The 26,625-nt window shown below is 35.9% G+C and overlaps 1 protein-coding gene and 2 pseudogenes across 1 annotated transcript; 2 read left to right on the top strand and 1 right to left on the bottom strand.

The window, feature by feature from the left end:
* Nucleotides 1–1,971: 1,971 nt before the first annotated feature.
* On the bottom strand, nt 1,972–15,238 carry LOC120146166 (annotated as a pseudogene).
* A 758-nt stretch (nt 15,239–15,996) lies between these two features.
* Nucleotides 15,997–18,425, top strand: LOC120146167 (annotated as a pseudogene).
* A 2,500-nt stretch (nt 18,426–20,925) lies between these two features.
* Nucleotides 20,926–21,711, top strand: LOC120146168 (transcription repressor OFP15-like). The gene has a single exon (XM_039159812.1). It carries the CDS (start codon nt 20,926–20,928, stop codon nt 21,709–21,711), a length of 786 nt encoding a protein of 261 aa, XP_039015743.1.
* Nucleotides 21,712–26,625: the final 4,914 nt, after the last annotated feature.

Genomic DNA, 26,625 nt, shown 5'->3' on the forward strand with positions numbered 1-26,625 from the left:
ACGAAAATGAAAATCGCAACACGAAAAATGACTATCGCAACGCGAATTTGACTATCGCAATGAGATAATCGCAACGCGAAACTAAAATCGTGTTGCGATTTTGTCATTGCGATTTTCATTTCGCGTTGCGTTTCTCTGTTTCAAATAGTCATTGTCTAAAATTGAAACTTGAATGAATTGTATTACTTCAACCAAAAGACAAAACAAAGACAAATACTAACTTCACAGGGTTAAAGACTAAACAGTTTAGCAGTATTGGCAGCAATCGAATGAATTTAAGAAGCAATCTAAGTAAAATGGTTAATCTATTATTGAAATTACCAGTAAACTTATCATCAATTTCAATATGAAAAACCTAATAATAATGCAAAAATTTCAAAATAAAAATAATTAAAAAAACTAACCCTCGGTGGTTGATTTGATTGATTTTCCATTTCTGACCGTGAATGATTGTTAGGGTGGCTCTGAGAGATGGAGATAGACAGATTTCGCCGTAGATGGGGACGGATTTCTTCGGAGATGGGGACGGATGTCGCCGTAGAGAGTGAGAGATATATAGATGGGACTGAGTTGTGATTTAGGGTTTTAGGTTATGAGTTACGATTACGGGATATATTAATATTCGTGTTTGGAATTTGAAAATAAAATACGCGTTGCGATACTAATGGCGCTTTGAAAATCGCATTGCAAATTTGTATTATCGCGTTGCGATAGTCAGAATCGCGTTGCGATTTTGTATTATCGCGTTGCGATATTCATAATCGCGTTGCGATTTACATATTCGCATTGCGATAATCAAAATCGCGTTGCGAATCTGGAAACTGATTTGCGATACTGGAGATCGCGTTGCGATTTAGAGATCGCATTGCGATTTTGTTGGTCATTTTGGCAAATCGAAAAAAAGTTGGTCAAAATCGTATATTATAAGGCATTTTCGGTCACTGAGATTATTTTCTCTAAATATAATATATATAAATATTACAAATATGTAATATAACGTGTATACCCTGTGATATAAATATGCAATATAACTGTAATATATAATATCATATAAAGCGAGATGAAATGGTGTGTCTACACTTGTATTTTCCTTTAGATCCTCAAAAGTTTTCCAACATTTTATAGTGTCAACGACAAAGTTTTCCTAAAAGCCTAGGCCAAGTGGAATGCTGGATTTTAATTAGTTGTTATTCATATGTCTCTTAAAACTAGGGATGGTATCAAGGTCGAATAGGATTTTTGGCTCATCTGAATCCGATCCAAAAATTTACAGCCCTCCACCTGCAACTAACCTGAATTTAGGAGAGTTCACCCAACCAAAAATCCGAATTTTTAGTCTAAACTCGCACTCATCTAAATCCGACCGAAATAATTATGTATATAATTCATTTTTGTTAGGTTAAATAAGAAACTAATTGAAGAAAATGAAATTAAAAGAGATATTATTGTAAAAATTAGCTGACCCTAATCCCATCTGTAATGGAATAAGAGAGAGGTAGGATAGTAGGCTGCCTCCAACACCAGGTTGAGAGCAGCTTCCGTGGGAGACCTCCGGCAGTCAAAATTATGAATTGCCCACCGTGGGACTCGATCCCACGACCACAAGGTTAAGATATAATATCATGTAGGGCTAGATAAGATTTTTCACCCTAATCATGAACCCGACCTCACCCCATCACACCCTAAAAAAATCTGACCCGACCTGACTCAAACCCAATTTAAAAAAAAAAAAACTATCCGGATCGGGTCTAGATAAAAATGCCATCCCTACTTAAAACAAGTAATGAGATGCTTACTTGCTTAGTGCTGCTTCACTTCCAAAAGCATGCAAATTGAGCGATGATTGCTACTCTGTACGTGTCTTCGCTGCTTGGCTCTAATGCAGATAACAATGAAATACAGCAATATAAGCTATTATATTTCATTAATAATATAATGAAAAATAGAAACATAATTATATACAGAAAAAGGCGACAACGTTAAGGAAACTAAAAGTAAGATGATGGGGATATTGGCATGTGGTGTGGGGAGCTGGAGGATGCCGAAAGGGGACGGCAGGATCGGATGTGAAGGCTGAACTTTATGACAGGCTTCTACAGTTTCATTTGTATAGTCAGCTGATTACAATGCACCCTTTGTAGAAAATGTCAGCATATAATTGTAGTCAGGAAAAATCAACTGCTACGCTTTCGGCTGGAGCCCGTGTTGAGCCACATGAGCGTCGTCCTGAACTTCTCAGGGAAAAAGAAATTTTGTTCATCAAGGGATTGTAGATGAAATACGATTGCATGAGAGATGAAACTAACACGAGAGAACAGATGAACAAATATGGGATTGCATACACATTTGCTAAACCGGTTATGGCTCAGAGGGTTGGGGCCTTCTGCTGATTCCTTGGCGTTCTTTACAACCAGATCATAATTGATGGAAGCCAACTGAGACAAATTCTGTTAAAGAAAACTCCAGTAAATTCTACAATATTACTGCAACATTGTAATAAGGCGTAAATGACGTTTAAACAGAGATATTAGTAATTTATCATCTTTCCCACAAAGACAACTATTTCCCCCGGTACTGCCTGGGGATAATTTAGATTCCTACTTGGACCAATATGAAAAAAATTGACGATTAAAGTAGTCAATAATTAATTCAAATCCATCTGACAAGTTATAAAGGAAACGGTTGAGTGAGTAGTGGTGGCCATTCTCACCTTATACGAGAAATACTAAATGAGTACTTCACTGCAAGGGCAGGAGCACTAAAATCCGTCAAACTGCCACATTCGTCTCCCTGGTTCATAGGCATAAGAAATTCAGAACGGCAATGGTCCGTATTTTACAGGTTCAAATAAAATATCAAACTGGGCAATTCTTAATATGTATATGGTAATCATGATTTAGACTCTTTAAAGAATTATTCATTCTCCTCTCTAGAGACACCGTTATCTAGTCCTTGTGACTATTTATAGATGGAGCCTTTTTCTTCATCTAAAAGTGGTCTATGCAACATTTCATTCAAATGAAGTCCTATAAACTTTTCAAACTATATTGAACTAAGAAGTTGCCTCCTTAAATTGCTGTGTAGCAGAGGCATCATCGAAATATCATCCACTATAAACAGAAAATAAAATAAAAAGAATGTTAAAATTTTCACATACATCTTCATCTTGCACGTTGCTGAGTGACCCGCTGCAGGTGTCAGTCAAATCATCGAGATCACTACTTCCATGAGCTTGTTCATCTTCTGCGTACCGGCTCATAAAGTAACTAGTGTCATGTGCTTCAGTTGATGGTATGAACATAGCCTGCATCCCAGTAAGGAAATCTCACTATGTTCTACAAATATTCCTCTTTATTTATTCTTAAAATGAATTTGTGTTAAAGATAAATGGCATTAAAGACCTTTTTTCTTGCAAGTGTACTCCAATTAATATCCCTGAAGAAAGCATGTTGCTTACTGTTGACATCATTTTATCGTGTAAAGAAGTCCCTGCCAAGGGCTGTAGGCAAATTACCTCACTAGCTCCTGTGGCTCCTAGCCTTTGAACTGGATTTTCTGTTAACAGTCTGAAGGGGGCAAAGCAAGGGTTCAAACATAAGGAAATCTTTTCTACAATTCCTCATCTCACAAAAGAGATGAAAAGGACTCTGTATTCAGTCGATACTATAACCTCAGGGTCAATGTTTTTCTTATGGATGCCATTGACTAATTTTCTTGATTAATTAATTCTTCCTTATAAGGACGGAGCATTATCTTTATCATTCTGATGGATTCAGTCATAATACATTTAACAGACGTTTCTAATTACCAACTAGGACGGGTTTAAGGGACTTCATTCAGTTAACGGTCGTGCTTTCGACAGATGCTTATACTTTGAAGGTATTTACTTGTGCATACTTTTCATGATCATGTAATGAGTATTATATGAACACCAAAAATTACTGCAGGAATGAATGTTTCTACAATGAATTTTGACCATATGTAAAGTCAAAAGGTCAACATACATAAAGTTTGAGAATTCTTTGTTTGTAAAGCTTACTTGTCGATCAAATCATATGCTTCGTATGACATCTCCTCTGGTATCTTAGGCCAGGGTATATTTCTATTCACAATGTTGTCAAAAATTAGCTGCAATCATCAAGACAAAATAGTAATAATGTCGAGCTACAACCACTATCAGTTTTATAACATTAAGAATGAATAAAAATATCCAATGTTCAGAGGATTCTGTTTGAATTGAAGGATGCTAAAATCTGAGTAATGAGTTAATCCCTTGCAATCCTATCCAATGGTTAGACTGGAGATAAGAAAATGTAGAAATCCAGCTTTGCACAACACCGTATTAAGTTGTTGTAATGTCTAAAAGTAGGTTTTAAAATTATATAAATAATTATTCATAGTAAAATGAGCCGCTGCATTTCCTAACGTTCTTAATTATCCATGTGTGAAGTGAATTTGTGGATATGCCATCTAGAGTCTGCCAGTACTTACTCCTGGAAGGACCAATAAAATTGTTTGCTAAAAATATTTTAGCATCCTGTACTACAAACTTTATGAGACATAAAATTAACTTAGATTTAGAGCTTATCACAATGAAATAATAAAACAAGTGAGGCGGTGATAGGATGGCTTCAGAATTCCTTTTCACTATTTTCCTTTTGAAACTTTGGCTTAGTGGTAAAATGGGTCTTATCGATTTCCACACTAATTATTTTATCCAGCATACCATTCTCCATATATGTATCTTGGCTTCAAAATTTAGCATATAATCTTAGTTAAATCATGTTCATGTTATATAAATTAATTTGGTACTTACAGAAGTAATGAGAAAGTGAATTAAGATAGAATGACGCGTCGTATTGTCAATATATTGTGAACCAGAAAACATGATGGGTCAAACTACATGTACAATCTTCAACACCTCCTAAAGTTAATGATCTGATCAAAAGGGAAAAACAAATTCATACACGCCTACATACAGACGTAACTATGATCCAAAATCGTTTGTGTGACCTACCTGAGGGGTTTCAGACATTGAATGGAGGAAGGCCTACAAGTAGATCAAAAAGAATAATACCCACAGACCACCAATCAGCAGTTGCACCTACAAATAAAATGGAGTATGAAAAAAGGATAACCAAGAGCAAGAAAGAAGGAAACTTTAAACTTCATAATGTATGTGTCATTTGATCCTAAATAGCAGTGACCATGTCCCATTCCAAGAAGTATCTCAGGTGCTAAGTAGTCAGGGTGCCAACAATTGAATGCTTTGACGCCGTTCTATATTTGATGGGATATCTTCTTTGGGTTCATCGTCTTCCGTATATCCACTATGCTAAATGATGGACTGATAAGTCATCTGTACTGTGATAGACCTACCTTTGAGAGCCCAAAATCTGTCAACTGTTGGTTTCAGGTCCCTATGAATAACATTTAAAGAATGCAAATACTCCAATGCAGGAACCTGCAAAATATAAAACAATGTGCATCAATGAGGGAACTTTATTGTGTCCAAATCAGGTATACGCAGTCTCTTATAAAATGTTAGATAAGATCGTGGCCCTTACAACTTCTGCAATATATACACGCACCATATCTTCATCTAAGCAGCCTAGATTTCGCAAAGAGTAAAGATCTCCACCATTTAGATACTCTGACCAAGTAAAGATTTCTCTACACGTGAAGGAGTAAAAGAAACGGACCTATTTGATCATAAGATGTATCCATATCAGCAAGTTACAAACAGATTGCATCCCCTAAAACTATTATAATGTTGAGCCTCACCACAAAAGGATTGCGTACAGATATTAGGATGTTACGGTCAGCTAAAATACTTTCAACCGCATTTTTTCGAATCACGTCTGCCTTCTTCAGAACCTGTAAAAGTAGAAATAACATTTAGTTACGACAAGCAATTAACAGGTAAAATGTGATAGTAAGTGGCAGCAATTTTCTTGTTATATATTGATGCAGGGGGATCCGAGACAGATGATGCTGAGCTGTCAGATTGCACTTTGATGGCGCTGAGATACCATGAATTGGCAGATCAGCGCAAAGGCGAGAATTAATTGTGACATGTTCCTCATTGGGGTCGTTTTGAGTATGTTTCAGTCTTTTGGCCATAACTTTGGCTACAGGTGTCAGAATCGCGCATAAGACCCTAATCCGGAAAGCTCTTTTCGACGCGCACGCTCTCCACATTGAGCTACGCTTCATGTGGCCTTTTTTTCAACCTCAAATTCTGTCGTTTTCCCCTCCGAATCACTAGAATTAGATATTTTTTACTATTTATGGTAATATTTCGATTGTCAATTAGGAAGTCAATTTAAATCCGATTTAGGCTGGATTTTTTGGAGATTGCTTATTTTATTTCGAATTTCAATTTAGAGTGATTTCGGGATTTTGCTATTTTTTGGCAAAATTCGAATAAAGACGATTTTTGGCTATAACAGTCCGACTTGTGGACTGATTTTTGTATTGTTTGATTTGATAATATTTTATTAAACCCTAGAGAATTTTTTTCTCTGGATTTTTTTGGGCGAATTTTCTCTTGTGAATCATCTGTTGGAGCGCTTGCAGGATAATCACTGTTCTGTCTGGCATCAGTTGGTGTCAGAGCTTCAGCATCTTCCTGGGAAATTTCATCAGTTTCAATGGATGGAGGTCGTGGTCGTCGTGAGCAGGTTTCGAATGAGGAAGCCCAACGCCGTGATCGCAACATTCATGATGTGATGATTGCGGATTTACAGAGGCAAGTCGCAGAATTAACCCAGCGCCTGGCGGCGCAGGATTTCGAGGATCGTGAGGCCTCTGATCACGATACCAATTCCGCTTTCGAAAACCCATATTACAATCGTGCTCTATTCCGGGAACACCGTGGTCGGGAAGAGCGTCATAGAGACCTCGGTTTTCGGATCGATCTCCCTGAGTTTTCTGGTATGTTACAGGTCGAGGGATTCGTGGATTGGATTAATGAAGTAGAGCGTATTTTTGAATATAATGAAGTCCCTGATCGTGTGAAAGTGAAACTGATCACCATCAAACTCAAGGGCAGAGCATCTGCGTGGTGGGAACAATTGCGACGTTCACGAGAAAGACAGGGCAAGGCCAAGATCATTGATTGGGAGAAGATGAAGAAGAAGATGAAGGGTCACTTCCTTCCCTTCGGCTACACGCAAACCTTGTTTCAGCGACTTCATGCGTTGAGGCAGGGCGCATGATCAGTCGATGATTACACGGAGGAGTTTTACCACCAATTGGTCGCCCGGAACGATTTATCTGAGACGGAGGAGCAAATGGTGGCACGGTATTTAGGGGGTTTACGCCAGCCCTTACAAGATGTCCTCAGCCTTCATTCACTGTGGAGTGTTTCGGAAGCTTACCAGCGTGCACTTGCTGTTGAAAAACAACAAAACAGGAGACCAGTGATCAGGAACGATCACAACAGTCGACCAGTTCGTCCTCAGGATTCCCGTCCTGCTCAACAGCCACCGCAGGGTAATTCTAACCCTACTATTAGATGTTTTCGTTGTGGTGAACAAGGGCATAGGGCGACTGATTGCAGGAAGCCTGCTAGTCAAAAGGGCAAAAATTTGTTGATTGAGGAAAACGCGGAAGACGAGACTGAGGAGATTGGCGAACCCGTGTATGACGATGATGAGACTGATGATGTGCTGTATGGAGATGGTCATGAGACTCTGGTCATTCGTAAGAGTCTACTTACTCCCAAGAGCGATTCAGGGGACGATTGGTTGAGAACCAATATTTTCCACACGACCTACACAGTTGCAGATAAAGTCTGCAAAATGATCATTGACATCAGCAGTTGTGAGAATGTAGTGTCCGAGGAGGTTGTCCAGAAATTGCAGTTAAAGACGGACCGTCATCCTAAGCCATACAAGCTGTCATGGCTAAATAAAGGCAGTGAGGTAACAGTTGATAGGCGATGCCTCGTGTCTTTTTCAATTGGTAGAAAATATTTTGATAATGCCTGGTGTGATGTGTGTCTATGGATGCGTGTCATATTGTTGGGTCGACCCTGGCAGTATGATCGCAGTGTCATTCATGATGGACGGAAGAATACATATTCCCTTAGCATCAAGGGAAAAAAGATTGTGTTGGTACCCCGGCGGGAATGACTCACTCCTACCCCAGTAACCCATAATACTACTATGCTTTCTATGTCCAGGTTTTTAGATGAGATTGAGCATGGCGACGTGGTCTATGCCTTACTACCTTGTGAGAACAATGCAGTAGACGTGGATGCAGATTTACCAGTAGAAGTGCAGCGGCTACTAGCAGAATTCTCTAACTTGATGCCAGAGGATCTTCCTCCTGGGCTACCACCTATGAGGGATATTTAGCATCAAATTGACCTTGTTCCTGGGTCAAGTTTGCCAAATCGACCAGCATATCGCCTCAGCCCCAAAGTGGTTGAAGAGTTGCAGCGACAGGTGGAAGAGTTATTGGAGAGGGGCTATATCCGAGAGAGTATGAGCCCATGTGCAGTCCCTGCTCTGCTAGTGCCAAAGAAAGATGGTTCTTGGCGTATGTGTGTTGACAGCCGAGCGATCAACAGAATTACAGTTAAGTACCGGTTTCCAATTCCCCGTCTAGATGATATGTTGGATCAACTAACTGGTTCTAAGGTCTTCTCAAAAATTGACCTTAAGAGTGGTTACCACCAAATCAGAATAAGACCTGGAGATGAGTGGAAGACGGCGTTTAAAATGCCACAAGGGTTGTATAAGTGGATGGTCATGCCTTTCGGGTTATCCAATGCGCCCAGTACGTTCATGAGATTTATGCATCAGGTCTTGCGGCTTTTTATGGGGAAAGTTGTTGTAGTTTACTTCGATGATATCCTCGTTTATAGTCCGACATGGACTTCACACTTCGATCACCTCCGTGCTGTTTTTGAGATGCTGAAAACGGAGTGCTTGTTTGTCAATCAAAAGAAGTGTTCTTTCTTCACTACTTCTGTGACTTTTCTTGGTTTTGTTGTGTCTACTGATGGTGTTCATGCAGATCAGTCAAAGGTAGATGCAGTCTTGGAGTGGCCCAGACCAAAGACCTTACATGACATCCGAAGTTTCCATGGCTTGGCGTCTTTTTACCGCCGATTCACTAGAAATTTCAGTACTCTGATCGCCCCTATCACAGAGTGCCTCAAGGGGCGTGATTTCCAGTGGTCTGAGGAGACAGAGGCCAGTTTTCAACTGGTCAAGCAGAAGATGACCGAGGCTCCAGTTTTGGCACTTCCAGATTTTGACAAAGTGTTCGAGCTAAATTGTGATGCATCTGGCATTGGCATTGGTGGTGTTTTGAGTCAGGCAGGTCGTCCGGTTGCTTTTTTCAGTGAAAAACTATCGGGATCAAAGAAAAATTATTCCACTTATGATCTGGAGTTCTATGCCATAGTTCAGTCCCTGAAGCATTGGTGTCACTACCTAGTACAGAAGAAGTTTATTCTGTTTACCGATCATGAGGCCTTGAAGTACATCAATGGACAACACAAGCTGAGTAGACGTCATGCCAAGTGGGTGGCATACTTGCAAGAATTCACTTTTACGCTGAGGCACCAAGCAGGGAGTTTGAACTGCGTCGCAGATGCCCTGAGCCGTCGTACCTTACTTCTCACCACCATGAGTACTAAAGTTGCAGGCTTTGAGACGTTCACAGATATGTATGCAGCTGATCCTTCCTTTGGAATGATATTTCAGGAGGTAACTGAGGGTCACCGTCATGATTTTGTTTTGCATAATGGGTATCTGTTTCGTGGATTACAGTTGTGCATTCCAGATTGTTCATTGAGGCAGCAAATTATAAGTGAACTCTATAATGAGGGACACTTTGGTCGAGATAAGACCTTGGCCCTTATCTCTTCTGACTTTTATTGGCCCAAGTTGACTAGTGATGTAGCCCATTATGTGGACCGTTGTTATGTGTGCCAGCGATCTAAGGGAGTTCTCACCAATGCGGGCTTGTACACTCCCTTACCTGTTCCTGAAGTTCCTTGGTTCGATGTCAGCATGGATTTTGTACTAGGCTTACCCCGCACCCAAAGGGCCTCGGATTCTATCTTTGTTGTGGTTGACAGGTTTTCCAAGATGGCTCATTTTGTAGCTTGCAGAAAGACTATGGATGCTGACCGGATTGCCCATCTCTATTTCAAGGAGATTGTGCATTTACATGGTGTTCCTCGATCCATCACTTCAGATCGTGATACTAAGTTCATCAGTCATTTCTGGAAGAGCCTGTGGGGGAAACTGGGAACGCAGTTGAATTTCAGTAGCGCCTACCACCCCTAGACGGATGGCCAGACCGAGGTGGTGAACCGAAGTTTGGGAAACCTCTTGAGGTGTTTGGCAGGAACAAAGCCGAAACAGTGGGATTTGGCATTGCCTCAAGTAGAATTTGCCTACAACAGATCAAAAAACAGAAACCACAGGTTTAAGCCCATTTAAGATTGTCTATGGTCAGATCCCATCCGGGGTGCTGGACTTAGCCCCTATTCCACGTATAGGTCGTTTCAGTCCTAAAGCAGATGAGATGGCAAAGTATCTTCGGGGTATCCATGAGCAGGTGAAACAAACCATTCATGAGAGCAATACCAAGTACAAGACTCGGGTCGACAATCATCGTCGTTAGGTACTTTTTGATGTTGGTGATTTTGTTTGGGCTGTATAAACTCGTGATCATTTTCCTGTTGGTGAGTATAATAAGCTTAAGGATCGGAAGATTGGACCTTGTGAGGTCGTGCAGAAGATCAATGATAATGCTTACAGGTTGCGCCTTCCCAGCCACTTGAAGACTTCTGATGACTTTAATGTGAATCACCTAAGTCATTGTTTTGTGGATTCTGATGACACTACTCTGAACTCGAGGACGAGTTCTTTCCAACCCGGGGTGACTGATGCAGGGGGATCCAAGACAGATGATGCTGAGCTGTCAGATTGCACCTTGATGGCGCTGATACCATGAATGTCAGATCAACGCAAAGGGGGAATTGATTGTGACATGTTCCTCATTGGGGTCGTTTTGAGTATGTTTCAGTCTTTTGGCCATAACTTTGGCTACAGGTGTCAAAATCGCGCATAAGACCCCAATCCGAAAAGCTCTTTTCGACGCGCACGCTCTCCACATTGAGCTACGCTTCATGTGGCCTTTTTTTCAACCTCAAATTCTGCCGCCTCCGAATCACTAGAATTAGATATGTTTTACTATTTATGGTAATATTTCGATTGCCAATTAGGAAGTCAATTTAAATCCGATTTAGGCTGGATTTTTTGGAGATTGCTTATTTTATTTCGAATTTCAATTTAGAGTGATTTCGGGATTTTGCTATTTTTTGGCAAAATTCGAATAAAGACGATTTTTGGCTATAACAGTCCGACTTGTGGACTGATTTTGGCATTGTTTGATTTGATAATATTTTATTAAACCCTAGAGACTTTTTTTCTCTGGATTTTTTTGGGCGAATTTTCTCTTGTGAATCATCTGTTGGAGCACTTGCAGGATAATCACTATGATGTCTGGCGTCATATATACACCTACCTTTATAGCAAATAAGTCTCCAGTTGCTCTTTTCCTAGCAAGGAAAACTCGACCAAATGATCCCCTGCTGATTGGCTTTATTATTTCAAAATCTTCTATGCATATTCGATCCTTAGTGCATGGATCGATCGGACTTGCACGTAGACTATGAATTGTATTATCATCATCTACTGAGCTATCTTCATCAGGCATATTATTCGATGAGTCGACTTTTTCATCCTCTATCTGCCCACAAAGATGCACATATTTTCCCCTATAAATAGAAAAAGGAAGAAATATATATATGAGAATGTATGGATGAATATAGCATAAAGACCAGCCAATATAAAGTTATTAAGTAAATGAATTGGTGATGGAAACATACGCTAAAATCCATATTTAGATTTGCCAATTAATTTAACTAAATAGAACCTATTAACAAACTGGAAAAAGCAGTGTGACTATAAATTTTGGGATAAGGATAACTTACTGTAATAGTTTTTCTATACGTCTCCCAAAAGTTTATACAACAAGGGCATCTGCCTTCCTATCTTGAATGGCATATTTTAGTTCATCCAGGCGTTCAAGCATACACTCCAATGTATTGTAATCGCAATCATTTGCATTTCCAACCGCATGAGCAATATCTAGCAGCTTTTGTATCTGCAAATTTAAGACAAAAACACTAAAATCAAAACCAGAGTATGCATCTTGAACTCTCAATCAATAGAAACTGATGGTGATAAGATCTCTGTTTAGAAATCACATGATAGTAATTGTGGATGTCTTAAGTTCGAAATGCTTACTAATGCAAAATAGAATACCACAGAAACTAGATAGTTTGAAGGAAAATAAAACTACAATGTAGTCATTGCAGAAGGCAAACATGAAAATCCGACATTTCCCAACCGCAAATAAAATAATAATAATACAGCAAATCAGACTACTGCATTTATGATATAGAATCACACTGGGTGTAAATAAATCCACGTTAAGAAAGTATGTAACGTCAGGGACCACGTTGTAAACAAAATCAGTAAGGGCGTCTGAACATGTATTTAAAGAGAATTGATTGAAGACAAGGTTAACCACATAGAAATATGACTTATGAAAATGATAACCTGTTGGTGATTCTCAAGCTCTGCTATTCTTCTCCGTCCACTCAACAGCAATTCAATCTGGCTAGTTCTTGGAGTTAACAATGGTGATCGTGGTTTCAAGCTTCCTCCTGATGAAGCTTTTGTGCATAAATCGAGTGTGGTTAGATTTATATGTGCTTCACATGATGCATCATGCAGAACATTCAGATCTTCCATAAGAAATGCATTATCAACATCAGGAACAAAATCAAGCTTGTCATCAGAGTATTGACGTGAATGATTGCTATGTTTTGGTGAAAAGTCATCAATATCTTCATGTATACTTGATGCAGAAACTCTTGTAGCCTCATAACTTTCACGTGGAATGTCTGTACTTTTAGGTGTCCATGAATCAAGAATTTTGTCAAGGTTTCTGCAACTCTTTCAAGACGTTCATTCACAGTTAAGCCTTTCAAGTCACATCTATCAGCTATGGTACATATTCAAGAGTGCTCTTCCACATCTACAACTGGTATTTCAACCTCACATATTCGGAAAATCATTGAATTTTCATATGTTACACTTTGATGATCACCCCAGAATGGCCAAGAAGTTTTTGGTGCTTTGGAAGATTGAGGATGTCATGATGGAGTTTCTAGAGGTTCAGTTCTGGGAGTTGGAGTCTCATCTTTAGCCTGAGATTGTTCTGCTCTACTTTTGGCATTTGAATCTGGTGTTTCATGTCCTTAACGATTTCTATCAGCTGCAGATGGGAGTTTCTTCCAAGATGACATCCTATAGCTGCTAGAAGTTGAATCGGCACTTTTGGCAGTGTCAACCTCTGCAGTTACATGTGCACTACTTAAATTTTGATCAACATGTTCTTGTTTGCTTTTCTCTTTCCCTTGTGGTTTCTTCATCTGTTTCTAACTCTGCCTTTCCATCACTTACTTGATTACTGATATCTAGGCGTCCATATTCATACATCTGTTCTGGATAAACTCCAAGATCACTAAACTGATGAAGCCCCAGAATGTGGTTTTCCTCGTAACCTCGTTAGCATAAAAAGAAGGCGGGTATGTAATTGTTTGGGAACTTCATTTATAGCTCCTGCTATCTGTCATCTAAATTCTGAACAATGCCTTCACATTTGACCCAGAACTCACAAGCCGACATCTCTGCACACTGCTGTGCTACAACCAGCAAATCCTCCAAAGTCACTTTCCATTCAGGATGAGTATTTGATATCTTTTCAAGATTCTCCACCAAAACTCCAGCAAAAACACCCAAATCAGCGTTCACTTCCTCCTTTAATCTGTCAAACTTCATCCTGGTTGCAAGCAGAACCTCCTGAAAATTGGATTCAATATATACATTTATGAACATATTATAGCTAAACAAGGAGATAAACCCAAATCCAGAAGCTGCTAAGAATTTTAAGTAGAGTTAACGGAAGCTATAAAATGCTCTTTAATTGCATATTTTGAAGCCATTGTGAGGAACGAAGATCTTAGTAAAAAATAGTTATGGACTTGATGAAGAAGAATTGCTCATTAAATAACTCGCAGTTTGTTCCCCTTTTCTTTTCTTTTTTCATTTTCCTTCCAATTTTTATGGTTCTACTTCAATTAAAAAGGAGCAAGTGGTGACTGCATTTTCTCTGCAAAACCAACATGATTACTCCACCAAATACAAACAACATTGCAAAAATATTTCTGTGACATTATACTTAATTACTACATGCTACTATCTAACAAGTCTAATTCATTCCAAAAATAACGTCTCATCAATTTACCTCCGTACTGAGTGGTGATGGAGCCCTTAGTGATTTTTATTGAGTCCATGGAGACCTTTTCCGTGCAAACACTCAAGACAACGAATATTTTTTTCGTTCATTTCCACAAATTCTCAACTTACTCATCTTTACTTGGGATTTCTTCGACCATAAGTAAAATCAATAGAGTTTGTTTTTTTAATGATAGTAAAATCAATCCTAAAAAACCATCAGGTAAAAAAACGTGATTCCAAATATAGAGAGAGGGAGATAGAGAAGAAAGTGATTGGTACCTTGATAAATGGGGTTGAGATTGGGAAGTTGAGAAGTGTAGGATTCAATTCCTGCCCTTAGCTTTTCCTTATTAGGCACTTTTCCTAGCTTAACACCTACATTTCCAAGATTCGAAGGCTTTCTGGCAGGGGAAGAAGAAGAGCACCTGAGAGGAGACGGAAGCGGAGACGATCTCGTTACGGTTCAATCCGAGAGTAGATGTTAGAATTATTGAATCATCTTCGCGGCTCATGTTTGGTTCCAATGATTCGCTCTTACCGTAATCTAAATGACCGAAATCATAATTATCAACTTCGTCTTCGGTTTCATCGTCCTCATCCTCCACGAGGCCATCGCCGCTGCTCAAGATATCGTCTGATTTCTCCGGAGGTTCGCTCCACAATCCGGGGATCTTACGGAGCTTCAACGTCGATCAAGATGGTGATGACGTCGACAACGTAACCGTCGGTGTCGGTGTCGGGTACTCCTGATTATTATCCGTCGACGACATGTCGCTTGTTTCACTCAATGCATTAAGATGAAGCGTAACTTTATTCTTTAAATTATGATGATCAATTGATCATCACGTAACGAAAGAGGAGATAATATACGCTTTTTTTTTTTGAAAAATAAAGTTAAATTGTGAAGAAAATAAATAATTTAGAGGAAGGAGAAGAAAATCCGGGAAATCATTTTGGGAGAGAAAATGAAGGGTAAGGTATCACGGGAAATACTTTTTAAATTTGAGCCACTCAAATAACTTGGTTTGAACAAAGGGAAGTAAAATATTTTACTTATTTTGAAGTGTTCTTATCTTTTACTAGGTTTTTACCATCCTTGTGCTAATACTTATGTAACCAAACAAGGTGTTCAAGTTTTCTTTTCCTTCTTAAATTTAGATGATGGGTTTCGTCTTACGTATCTTGGCTATGATTTCCTTGCCATTAAAACCATGGTCAACCGTGGAGTCTTCACTGCTGTTGGTCGTCAAATGGGGGTTGGCAAAGAGTCTCGTAACTCTTTCTATCAACATCTACCAGCTTGTGTATTTTAAAATGTTTGATGACAGTTGTTAAAATTTTCTTATTTTTTTACTTGTTCAAGATATCTTTGAGGTTGCGAGCGAAGATGGTACTGTGATGGCAATGAAGTTGCATAGGCTTGGTAGAACTTCCTTTAGCAATTGAATGAATAAAATTGGTTGTTGGAAAGAAGCGTACAGAATTATAATCTGTTACCCCTTAAAAACTAAATCTTTTCATCCTATTTATCTTGAAATGAGTTCAACAGAGTTGATGAGAGTAGGCTTGGCTGTTTCAATAAATTTTACTGATAATGTTAATTGGCGTTGCAGTTTTAAATAAGTTTGCTAAGTGCTGTCATAATTGCATTAAAACTCTAGGTTTTATCTTCATCATGTGCTGATAGCTACAGTCTTCTTTCCCCTTTTTTCATCTTATCTTTCTTTCTTTGGACTTTCAGTCACTTTTACTGTTTACTGGAGTTGGTTTCTAAATTCTAATTTCTTATCTCTTAGTTTTTTTCCCGTAATGCAGTGTTCAAGTGAAAAAGTTGCAAAATCCAGAGACAGTGTTTGAAACAATCATTGGCCTTGCTGTTCGTCTGGCAGAACATGGCCTAATTCATTGCGACTTCAATGAGTTTAACATAATGGTATTCCTTTAAGACTCTTTATTTCATCACAGTGACCATTTTTTTTTGTCTTTTTCTTGTCGGCTTGCAACTTTAGTAAGATCACGACATTACTTGGTTTAATTTCCTTCAATTAAAAAAAATGCTTCTTTTAAATTAATAATATTGATTTGAAATTTCTTCTCTGTAGATTGATGATGATGAAAAGGTGACAATGATTGATTTTCCCCAAATGGTATCTGTTTCACATCGTAATGCACAGATGTATGTTTCACCACCTTCTATCTAATGCTATTCCTAGTTCTCGTGATCATTTTACTTGTGAATTAGTTGTTGTATACTTATTTATTTGAAAGTTTCTGTTATGTTGTTCAGGTACTTTGATCGTGATATAGAATGCATTTACAAGTTTTTTTGGCAAGAGGTCAGTGTTTTTTTTCTTTCTAATTTAATATTACATTTTATATGATGATTTATGTAATCTTTAATAGCTTTCCCAGTATCGTTGTTGCTTTCTGATGTTTGTATGTAGGAAGCCAGTTGATGAATTTTAAACTGATTCTCTACGTGTGTGTTGGCATAGGCTGTTAGTTCATCTACTTGGATTCTCCTCCATAGATAAATTTCTATGAAGGTAGTTCTTTTGGTCTTAGTAAACAACCTCATCGTGTATTTGAGCACCATAAATATTGGGTTCTTAGTTTCAAATGATAACCTTCTCTAGATGCATTTGTTTTTATCCTATCCTATTTGTAGTTGAAGATGAAGTGGTGGCACTAGGTAAAATCTTTTCAATTGAAACATGCCTTGATCAATTCCTAAAGGTGACAGTTGAAGTTTGAAAGTATTGTGCTAATGTTTCATTCCGAAAGAGAACTCTTGTGATTGTAGAGAGGAAGGATCTGTGTTATTGCATTCAACTTAGTCACAATGACGAAGGAACTCTAATAATTATTTTGTGATCCCTTTTCCTTTGCATAAAGTCTTTGAATTCCAAAGCCATAGAATCCATGTATCATTATTTATGTTCACATTTTCTTCGGTACATAAGAATACCTTGATGAAACCCTGTTCCATTTTCTTTCTTGCTGCCATCTATGCTGTTAATCTTTTCCTGTCTTTATAGGCTCAACTTGTCCTTTGAAGAACGTTCTGATGATATTGACAACTCAGATGTAGACCCAGATGAAAGTAGCAGACCTTCCTTTTCTTCAATAGCCAAAACTGCTGGTTTTCTTGACAAGGAGCTCGCTGCCTGTGGATTTACTAGAAAAGATGAGGATGAAATTCAGAAAGTACGAAGCATACTTTACTGTGATTACCATTTTATGTGCTTGTGTGTGTTTTTATGTATTGGTAATTTATTCTTATGCCATATGCTGAAGTCTTCTTTCAGACTTTCATAGGATATCATATCATGCATAATAATTACTTCTAATGCTACTTTTTGCAGTTCATTGAAGGTGATGTCGAAGAGGATGATGTTTCTCGCAGTGAACATGATTCTGAGTTATATCAAACTAATATAAAGGTTTTGATTCATTGCACTTAGATCAGGTGTGTTCTTCTGGAGCTTTTGGATTATGAACACGATTCTGAGTTATGACAAACATAATATGCATATCTGGATGCTGATGATCTTATGGATAACTGCAAATTGATTCAGGAAGAGCCAACTTCAGGTTGTAACGAGGAAGATCAAGTAGATGAAAATCTGCAAAGCTCTGAAGCAGGCCAAAGCGGTGATCCTGAAGGTCGTTACTCAAGCAATGAGGTATATATATTTTCCTTATTCCAACTATAATCGTATCTGTATTTTCTTGAAGATGTAAGTGCAAGAACAATATAGTGGTTTCGATATTAAGGAGATTGCTTATGCTAGTTTTGATGTTCCAGGAGGAAGATGATGAGCAGAAGGGTGAAGAAGATGACACTGAACTCGTGAAGAGCTTTGCCAAGCAGAGACGACGGGCAATGGCAGCAGCACGCAAAGGACACAAGAATACTGCCTCTAGAAATTCCTACAAAGACAAAGGGGGTAAATCTTCCAATAATTCTAAAATCCAGAAACAACTGAGTTGTTGGTAAATTTTAGTATTGATCCAGCACAATCTGAGGTATATATAAAAATTTCTCCTACTATTTTTTATATATTTATATTATATTAAATGGCCATTTTCATGATATACCATTAAATGGTCTCCTATTAGAGAGGCAGGACCATTGCCTAGAACATATTGATCATCAAATGGTCATTTTCATGCTATACTATTATATATATATATATATATATTAAACCAGAATTGTGTTTGGATCAAGTTTGTCAATTCCAGAAATTTAGGGCTTATGTTCAGTTTTAGCTCAAATTTCATTTTGTAGTGTGTGTTGGTCTGTTTTGGTCAGTGTTGCATACATGTATCAGATCAGTTGGCAAGATTTTGATTTTATAAAATTATAGCCGTTGGGTAAGAGCGTATAAGTACTACTGTTATAAGTAGTATTAATATTGTATGAGTATCAAGATTAAAATGGTATACTGAAATTTGTTATTTTTCAAAATTATAAGGATAGTATCACTACTACCATCCAAAGTATTGATGCTGAAAGAGTATCAATACCAAAATGGTATTCTGGAATTTGAACACCAAAAGGAGTATCGGTACTCTCATGAGTAGTATTGGTACTGCTGTGAATTTTTAAGCTATTAGCATTGATATTATATCGATATCATATGAACAACATCGGTAATGTTGGGTTTAAAAACAATTTTTTACTCAATTATAGTATGAAACTTAGAAAATTTGTTTCAAAATTATTTTCAGTATATGACTTGAATTTTTAAAAGAGTAAGGAGTAAAATGGAGTTTTTGACCTTAAAAAGTATTTCTATATTTGAATTTATCAAGTGACCTTAGTGGTAAAATAGAATGTTATTTTTTCAAGAGGTCTTAGGTTTAAGTAGCCGTAAAATAGAATGTTATTTTTTCAAGAGGTCTTAGGTTTGAGTAGCCGTGTCCGCAAGAGTGTATACATATTATCAATAATGAAGAAATATTTTAAATAAATAATTCTTATTTCAAATAAAAAAAATTACATATACATATACTATGTTAAAAATTATTAAAAGAGATGAGTCTACATCAAATGTCATACATTTTTATGCAATAATAATGATACACGTTGATATACAAAATTATTTTTTATGCATATCTTAAAAACTTGAGAGACTTAAAGCATAATTAACCTTATTTAAAATTAAATTTTAATTAATATAGATATCTCCTCCCGCCTCTCTTTCATCTAGTTTTTATTATAAAATATTACTTCATGATATATATTTTAGGAGTTCGAACATTTTGCTTAGAATCAATCGATCTAAATGGTTAAAGGATTGATATTATCTCTTGAAGTCTTGAATTTGAGCACAATTAATTTATTAAAATGAATCTAAATACCATTTTACATAGAGATACATTAGAAATTATATAGGAATTAAATATTATACTGAAAATAAAAAATTACATTGTTGATTTTCATTCAAATTTCTATTTAAAATTTAAAAATCTTAATTAGATGGATCAAGACTCAATCTAAAAACAAAATCACATTGACTTAATATAAAGAATAAATAAATCACTTTAGCTTTGAAGAAAACTGTGACTGGATGAAAAATTCTTGAAAGAATGACTTAGTTAAAGCTTGGAAAAGAAGTGAAGAAGATGAGAGAAAATAGAGAGTTTTTCTTATAATATGGAGTGAAATAAAATGTGTTTGGGAGCTTTAAAAATTTAGGTAGTTTATTAATAGCAAAGCTTTTCTCATATTGGTAATGTTTTTGAATCATCTACCTCCATAGACAATCAAATTCTTGCTTTCTTGGAGTGGATCATTTTGTTACAAATCAATAATTTTAGTGACTAATATTACTTTTGAAATTTTAGTGAAAAAACAAAAGTTTACTCAAATATTAATGTGTGTAGTTTACCCTAAAATTAACTTTTAATGTTCATACAAATGATCATTTTAGTCTATTTTTTTGTTAGTATTTAGCCCCAATATTTTACTATTTTTTAATCAAAATAGTATTTGTTGGATGTAAATCATTAATTAACTGGTTAACATAGTCATTTTTATGTTTGTTTATTTATTGACATATGACATGACATGTCATCAAAGTATTAATGTGATCAGGTTACTAACTATGCACATATAGAAATACTACATTAAGATTATGTGTTGACTGTTAGTTAATTAATAATTTTCATCTAACAAAGATTATTTTACTAAAAATTAAAATGTTGAGACTAAAATGTTAAATGTTATGAATAAAATAAAAATGACCCTTTATACTAAAATTGAAAGCTAATTTTATCAACAAAAAAAATCATTTCTCTGAATACATTTTTGGCTTTTGATAACACCCAACTTGAAATTGACCACTCCTTTAGAATCTTCCTTAGTCTGACTCGCCCATTAATGCCCACACAATAAAACAATTCACATCAAACTTACAATATTTTAAACCATTTCAAAAACATCCCATCCCCGGCATTTTCTTGTTTCTATTTATCATAATTCTCTTACAATAAACCAAACCAAAACCATAAGCAAATGAAGTTCTCTTTTCTCTCCAATGCCAAGAACAGCAACATCTTACGACAACGTAAATCCTCTTGGCAATGGCTGCCTTGTCACCAGCCCAGAACTCTCTCTTTCAGAACAGATAACAACAACACCCTTTTCACCATCATCACCTCAGATTCCATTGTTGGGGCTGATGATACTCTTCCATTGGAGACTGTCATCCGAGGTTTAAGGTCAGATAGGCTGTTTTTCGAGCCTGGAGAGACCAGTTCAATCATGGAAGAGGCAACAAAAAGGAATGAGGAAGAAGATGATGATATTGATGGGTTGTTGCCTTTTAAAGAGAGTCTAGTGTTGTCAATGGATTCTCGTGATCCGTATGTTGATTTCAGGGTGTCAATGGAAGAAATGGTTGAAGCTCAGGGGTTAAATGATTGGGAAGGGCTTGAACAACTATTGTTTTGGTATTTGAGAGCCCATGGAAAATGCAACCATGACTACATCGTTACTTCCTTCGTTGATTCGCTTGTAGCTCGACTCACCATTAACGTTTCTAATTCAATACCTGATAATATCCATTCCCCTTCTTCCCCTTTATCTTTTGACACTTCTCCTTCGTCGTCTTCCTCTGAGGTTTTTTCTTCAACAATCATTCCTTGTGTTTGTCCACTAGAAGCTGAGAAAGGCATTGATGATGATAGCCATCGTTTATCTTCTTCTTCTCCATCATTAGAAGTAGACCAGAAGAAGGAGATGATTATTATTAAAGGTACTGAAGATGATGATGCTTCTTCATCTGTATTAGTTGTTTGATTCTTCGTTTTCAAATCTTGTGTAAACTAGTAATTTTTCCAGAAATGCGTGGTAGTTGAAGAAAATATCTTTCTACTTCTTTTTCTCATTTTCTTGTTTTTTCCCCTTGTCTCTCTTTGTTCCCAAACAGGATTCTAGACAATATAAATCTCAATATGTTAAACTTTCTCTACTGGAATTAACGAAAACAAAGCTTTTTAAAAGTACAGAGAAATTTCCATGCAATTCTCCCATGATATGAGACAAATTTTACATATTATAAAGTTGGCTTTTGATTGCTTTCTTTCTTTTTCTAATGCTACCCCACTGGCACTTATATCAGAAACTGTTTGCTCAAAAATCAATGTTTAAAATTAACATCAATATTACACATTTTGTTATTAAATTTAAATAAATTATTTATTAATTTACTAATAATTCAAATCAATTTAAAAATATTTTAATTGTTCTTTTTTTGTTCAAAATACTAAATCACAAACCTTGGACTTATTTTTTTTATCAATCATGGGTAAGTACGAGACATTATTTGTTCTAAGATAACTCTCAACTATTTGACATTAAACGTTCACACTCTTGACATTCATGGATCTCACACCTAAGACCTCAAGAAATAACAACAATTAGTAGTGTAGTTTAGCCTTCAAGAAAACATTGAGACCGAGAAAATACTTTTTTCGTTGAATTAATAATAGTCATGATTTCAACATTTATATAAATAAAATTCAATAAATTTAAGTATTCATACTTTAACAAATCTATAATTTTATTAGTCTGAAATGATTACAATAAAATATTTATTTAAAACTTTTTAGCTAATTGACAATGAGTGCACGCACATCATTTAGATGCAAATGCTCGAACTTCTAATTTATAGAAAGAATAATATTTTTTTCACTTAGACCACTCAAAGAATTTGTAATTTATATTTTTAAGAAGCATTATGTATAAATCTATAAATTAATTGAATTTAAAATTTAAAATATGAAAATAATAAAATCTCCTATTTACCATATGAAGTATTTATTGACCAAAATTACCAGTTAAAAGTTGATTTTTCTTTTCTTCCTATTGTTCATTTATATTGGAAGATGATAAGCGGGTAGGTCATCATTGTGGCCTGAAGAGAGATCATAGCCGTTGAATTCAAATTGGGAAGTCATTATCATATGATAGGTACAATTCCAAGAGGATTTTGGCATTGTCTTACTCTCATTATCCTTTGCCCTTCCACCGATATTATCTTTCTAAACCCAAAGCATTTTTCACTTTCTTTTGCATAGATTTAAATTATTATTATTTTCATAATTTAGGATGATTAACAAGATAATATATGTTTAAAATCTTTTTTAATAATTAATAATATATACATACTCTTAGACATAGTTGTTTGAATCCGATATTTCTAAGAATTATAATGTATCCTTTAACCACTAAAGTATTTTTTATGCACGACAGTTTTTTATGCATAAAATATGTGTGAAGTTGGCTAATAATTTCTTAAGAACGCTTCATCGTATTTCTTGACAATCCAATTGGTTAAGATATTTCATTATCTTGTGCAAAAGATTTCTCAACATGAAATAAGGGAAAAAAGAATTCGAATATCAAAATTGAAAGTGGATTAGATAATCAGGTGAACGAAATTCAGTTTGAACTTGATTTTCAAATTTGACCCCATGAGTTTTTAAAAATAGGTGTGATGGTTTAGGGTTCTAAATTTCTAAATTTAATTGCCCATAAAAAAGTATTAAAAAGGAAACTTTAAACTAAATATTTTTAAATAACTTGTGGCAATGGATAAGGTACTATTAGAAGAACAAAAAGGTTACTAAATTAAATGCGAAAAAAAACTCAAAATTAATAGTACTGCACATTCAAATACAAAGATCCAAACATGAATTAATTTTTTTTAAATTGTTAAATAAAATTTGAAAACATTTGAATGGAAACAAATCTCTATTGGCATGTTTGCTAGTTGCGATCGCTATCAAATAGAGCAAAAGTTGCGAGAAAAAACAACTTCTTAAACACCAACTGTCATAACCGTCTTTCGGTTGGATTCCGGAATTGAGCTTCGACTTAAGAAAATGTGGATTGGAGTCGCCACCGATCTTTTATTTTAAGATAAATAGGTAGATCGGATACCTTATTTCTTACCTGATCTGCGTCTTACCAAAGATGTGTCGGATTCGGGAGTCGGTTACAGTCAAGGAAGGGTTAACACCCTTGAACTGCCCTTTCGGTACTATGTAATTTTCAGTTGTCTTAAATTAAGAAAATTATAAGTTAAAATTAAAAAGTAAAAATACGATCCCAATTACTTACCTTAGATTGATTTGAAAATATCCTTAAAAAATCGAGAAATGTGTTAGATAAACAAGGTAAAGAAAACAAATAAGATAAAGAGAATAAAATAAAAGGGGAAAAATAAAATAAATAAAATAAATAAATAAGATAAGGAAAAAAAATAGTAAAGTAATAATTATATATAGTAATATTTGAAAAATGAAATATATATATATATATATATACATCAAAGTATTAATAAAATAAATAAGCTATATATATACAACAAATATTTAAAAATAGAAAAGCTACCCTCTTACTTCACCGAAAGTGGGGGGCTTTAGTCAGAAATAAGACAAAAAGAGGAAAGTGAGAGAGACTTTAGTTAGAAATAAAACAAAAAAATGGATCCTCTAGGTTAGTAATATATAATATAATATTTAATAATAATAATGATAAAGACACAAGGTTTTAAAAAAAATAATATAATAATGAATAAAAAAACGAATATATATATATATATATATATAAAGTTATAAGATATATTACGTAAATAAAGAAATAATCAAATAAAAATAATTAAGAATATATATATTAATAATAGGTATATAAATAAACTATTAAAAGTATAAAATATATATATATATATAACTATATAAAGATAATTACAATATATATAGTAATAATAGACTTATAAATAAAATATTAAAGAAACATATATATATATATATAATAATAAAATATAGTAAAAAAATCAAATGAAAATAATTTGAAATATATATATATACGTATAATAATAATAACATGAATAATAAAAATAAATGAATGAAATATCTATATAATAAATAAAGGGACTAATATAGATTTTTAAAAAGCTCTTCCCCTTCTTTAACCGAAAATCAAACCGGTTTTTCAAAATAAGCCTCGGGGAAGCGTAGATCTAAGAGAAAAGATCTCGGTTCCCTTGTGTTCATCGACCCTTTCAAAGTAAAAACGGAAAAGAAGAAGTGAAACAAACCACATGCAAGCGAGAATCGAAGCAATATAGGTAAAAATACATCTTTTATTTCTCTGTTGAAAATTACAAGCGAATCTTTGGGGCTTCTTGCGTATTTGCTTTGGGTATTTTTTTGTGTGTGCGTAATCCCGTATGATAATCGTGTCTTACAAATGGGAAGGATTACATGTATTTATAGTAAAAAAAACTAACTAACAATAGAATCCTAATGCAACTAGACTCCTTGCTCGGTTGTTGCACCTTTGTTGGTGTGGTTGTTGCTTTAAAAGATATGGTGGTGGAAGAGTCATCTTAGGATATGAACTCTTGCTAGTTCTATCTTTTAAGAAAATTGGTGTCTACAGCTGCCCCTCTTTGTCTTCTTTCGTGGAACAAAAAATAGGACAAAGATAAAAAGACACAAATTTTCATTCAGTGGAGTTGAAGAATAACTCCATGTAGAATTGAGTTGCGGATGGCTCCTTCATCGCGAAGTCGAGTCCATCTTGAAATGATTTGAATCAGAATGTGGCTTCTCGTTGTAGTCCACTTTGGTATTCTTCTCGGTTTAAAGACCTTGGCTAAAAATTCGACTGGAAAGTAATCCCTTGACTCCACAATGTGGTTGATATGCTCTCGAGCTGAATGAAACCGAACTCGAAAAGTCTTCGTTGACAGATAGCTTTTCTCGATTTAAGCTATGCTGACGGAAAAAAGGCTTCTTGCTACTAAGGCACGGCTAACCCAGATCTTCTTCTCGGCTTGAAAACCTCGATTGTAGCCGGACAATAGTGTGATTGAGGTTTCATCGAGCTGAATGGAATCGAACTCGACAATTTTCGCTGACAGATAGCCCTTCTTGCCTTGAGCTATGCTGTAAATTTGATTTACCTCTGAGCTGAATGTAATCGAACTCGAAGGTCTTTGATGATAGATAACCCTTCTTTGAGTTGGATATCCTTCGTCGTGAAGTTGAAATGCAATCTAGAGATGGATGTTGCTTGTGTGCACGATTCCCCTTCGTCATGAAGTTGAAACCGCGGGTGGCCCCTTCGTCGTGAAGTTGAGCCTGGTAATTGGATATCCTTCATCGTGAAGTTGAAATCGAAGTGGGTAGTATTGTTCCGAGTCCAATATTCTCCGCCGTGAAGTTGAAATTGGTTCTGGAACTGGGAAATTGTTTGTTGACAACCAGCCGTCCCTTCGTTATGAAGTTGAACTTGTGTTGTCTCGAGTCCAATATCCTTCGCTGTGAAGTTGAAATTGGTTCTGAAATTGGGAAATTGTTTGTTGACAACCAGCCGTCCCTTCGTTGTGAAGTTGAACTTGTGCTGTCTCGAGTCCAATGCCCTTCGCTGTGAAGTTGAAATTGGCTCTGAAATTGGGAAATTGTTTGTTGACAACCAGCCGTCCCTTCGTTGTGAAGTTGAACTTTTGTTGTCTCGAGTCCAGTGCCCTTCGCTGTGAAGTTGAAATTGGCTCTGAAATTGGGAAATTGTTTGTTGACAACCAGCCATCCCTTCGTTGTGAAGTTGAACTTGTGTTGTCTTGAGTCCAATATCCTTCGCTGTGAAGTTGAAATTGGCTCTGAAATTGGGAAGTTATTTTGTTGAGTTAATCGAATGACGAAA

The sequence above is a fragment of the Hibiscus syriacus genome, unplaced genomic scaffold (assembly GCF_006381635.1).
Source record: "Hibiscus syriacus cultivar Baekdansim isolate YM2019G1 unplaced genomic scaffold, ASM638163v2 tig00110896_pilon, whole genome shotgun sequence".
Classification (NCBI taxonomy): Eukaryota; Viridiplantae; Streptophyta; class Magnoliopsida; order Malvales; family Malvaceae; genus Hibiscus; species Hibiscus syriacus.